General features: G+C 46.6%; 2 protein-coding genes across 2 annotated transcripts in view; both read left to right on the top strand.

Moving 5' to 3' along the window:
- The window catches only part of LOC107151602 (Myb related transcription factor, partner of profilin), a 7,192-nt gene extending 6,904 nt beyond the window's left edge, over nt 1-288 (top strand). Inside the window, 1 exon segment of the mRNA XM_015497001.2 lies at nt 279-288. Within this exon segment, the coding sequence (XP_015352487.1) occupies nt 279-288 (10 nt within the window).
- The window catches only part of Irf2bp1 (interferon regulatory factor 2 binding protein 1), a 12,180-nt gene that overhangs the window by 6,803 nt on the left and 2,631 nt on the right, over nt 1-2,746 (top strand). The window contains exon 2 of the mRNA XM_015496674.2: nt 527-532. The gene's annotated coding sequence lies outside the window, so the exon portion shown is untranslated. The remainder of the gene's footprint in view (nt 1-526; nt 533-2,746) is intronic.

Below are 2,746 nucleotides of genomic sequence, written 5' to 3' on the forward strand. Positions count from 1 at the left end.
TTTTTTTTTTGGGGGGGGGGGTGCTATTTGGGTTTTGTTTAGGTGCTGGGGATAGAACCCAGAGACACTTAACCACTGAGCCACATCCCCAGCCCTCTAATTATTATTTTTTTTTATTTTGAGACAAGGTCTCGCCAAGTTGTTTAGGGCCTCCCTAAGTAGCTGAGGCTGGATTTGAACTTGTGATCCTCCTGCCTCAGCCTCCTGAGCTGCTGAGATTGCAGGTGTGCACCCCCATGCCTAAATTGCAACAGGTTCTCTTGTACTGCCTGCTGCAGAGTCTGGTAGCAAAGTAAATAATAACCACTACACTGGACTCAGGCCTGGTGTTGCCCAGGCCAGCTGTTAACTGGGGGCCTCCATTATCCTCATCTGTGAAATGAGCATAAAGATGTAAGAGTCTTTACTTTCTACTATTAGATGTATACATTCTTCAGGTCTCAGCTCAAATATTACCTCAGGAAATGTTTTCCTGACACCAGTTAAATTTAATGTCTCTCTCCATCACCAGACTGAACTTCCTCAGGGAAGGGTGTGAACCTATCTATAATCACTCCTGTGTCCCCAACATTGCTAGCACACAAAAGTGGTAATATACTGCTTTTTTAAGTAATGTACAGTTTATAAACAAAAATTTCCACTTAAGATACTTTTTTTTTTTCCTTTTTCTGCCATAGTGAGGATGGAACTCAGGATCTGGGCATGCTAGGCCAGCACTCTACCATTAGCAACAGCCCCAGCCACATGGCAGTCCTCTGTGCCAGGCCCCAGGCCAAGTTACATGCATGCTTGCATTCCAGCCTGAAGGAACCCAAGGAAGAACAGACTCTAAAGATCTCCATTCCCAGCCCTGAGAAGTTTGTGGAATGTCACAACTGGTCACAGGCCAGTTGGTCCCACCTGAAGCCTGAATCTGGCCAGAACTCAGCTGGTACTTTTTTTTTTTTTAATTCAGGGATTGAACCCAGAGGCTCTTAACCACTGAGCCACATCCCCAGTCCTTTTTTTATGTTTTATTTTGCTAAGTTGCTTAGGGCCTTGCTAAGTTGCTTAGGGCCTTGCTAAGTTGCTGAGACTGGCTTTGAACTTGTGGTCCTCCTGCCTCAGCCTCCCAAGATGCTGAAATTACAGGTGTGCACCACCTGCCCAGCTTTCACTAGTATTTAAAGAATGGCACAAAGGCAGCTTTTCCCCCCCAGTACTAAGGATTGAACCCAGGGATGCTCTACACTGAGCTACATCCCCAATCCTTTTTCTTATTTTGAAACAGGGTCTTGCTAAGTTGCTGAGACTAGCCTCAAGACTTCTCATCCTCCTGCCTCAGTCTCCCAAATTGCTGGGATTACTGGTGTGGACCACCAAACCCAGCTCAAAAGCAATTTGGGAGCTAGGTGTGGTAGTGAGTACCTGCCAATCCCAGCAATCTTGGAGGCTGAGACAGGAGGATCACAAGTTTCAGACCAGCCTAGCAACTTAGCAAGACCCTGTCTCAAAAAAAAAAAAAAAAAAAAGCTGGGCATGCTTCTCAGTAGTTAAGCACCTCTCCAATACCCCCCAAAAAAGGTAAGTTTGGGGACATGAATGGCCATTTTTAATGGTTCTGTACTTTTAACTGATTTTTTTAAAAAAACAGCCCACAATGCTGTGCTGCTGTCTGCCTCATCAGAGCTAAGTGATGCTGGCATCCTGCCCTTGAACTTGCAGGAGGGTTCCTAAATGAACTGGATCTTCTGACTAGAGTTTCTCATGAATAATGTCTACAAAGAAATATTTTAAATTTCAGATTTAATTAGCATATATGCAAAAGTTCTTGTGTTGAATAGACAAGATAAAAGCAGCGTGGATGGCTGCCTCACATACCAGGACGGCTGCCTGGGGGTCCCAAGGACTCCCCTCAGAAGTTTGGAGGAACAAGAAGTAAACTTACTGTTTAAGAAAAAAATAAAGAAGTAGGGAGGATGAAAGACTGAGGGTGTAGCCCAGTGATAGAGGGCTTCAGCATGAGGCCAAGGATTCCATCCTTAGCACCAAAAAAATAAAACGTAGCTAGTACATGAAACTTGTGATTATGGAATAGTATTCCTTAGGATGAAGCAAAAATGGGTAATCTTTTCCCTCCAAGGGAGAAAAAGTGTTAGAATAATAATAGAGTTGGTAGGTAATTGTAAAACAAACAACTTTAGACAGCAGAAAATCCGGGCAGCTGTAGCGCAGTGGGTTGGGAGCAGAGGAAGGCAGGCGGACTCCCCAGATTGAAAAGCGCTCTGCGTGCAGACTGGCAAGTCATCCAGGTACTTTTTGAGCACAAAACACGGACCCCAGCCCAGAAAGAGGAAGGAGCTTATATGCGTTAGAATCTGGAGACCCGCATCGCCCCTCCTCAAAGTCTGCCTTCCCACAGTTTCCAAGACTGGGAGAGAAGACAGGGGGTCCTCAAGCCTGGCTGGGCCCACCACGTAGTAAGCACTCAAGGTTGGGGAAGGATGGTCTGGCGCTTGCACTCCCCGCAGCAACCTCCTTTTGTTCGCCATTTCCTGGCCCCTTCTCGACACAAAGGCCTGCAAAAGAGGGTAAGGTAACCCAAACCCCATACACCGAAAGCACGGAAAGAGCCCCAAAAAGTTGGGGGTGGGGGCGTCAGCGAGAATAGCGAAGGCCTCCCCCAACCTTCCAGACAGCGGAAGTGCGTCATTCGGCCGCCCCGCAGAGCATTTTGGGAATAGTAGTGAAATTGGAGGGGTGGAGC

This window comes from Marmota marmota, unplaced genomic scaffold (assembly GCF_001458135.2).
Source record: "Marmota marmota marmota unplaced genomic scaffold, marMar, whole genome shotgun sequence".
Lineage (NCBI taxonomy): Eukaryota > Metazoa > Chordata > Mammalia > Rodentia > Sciuridae > Marmota > Marmota marmota.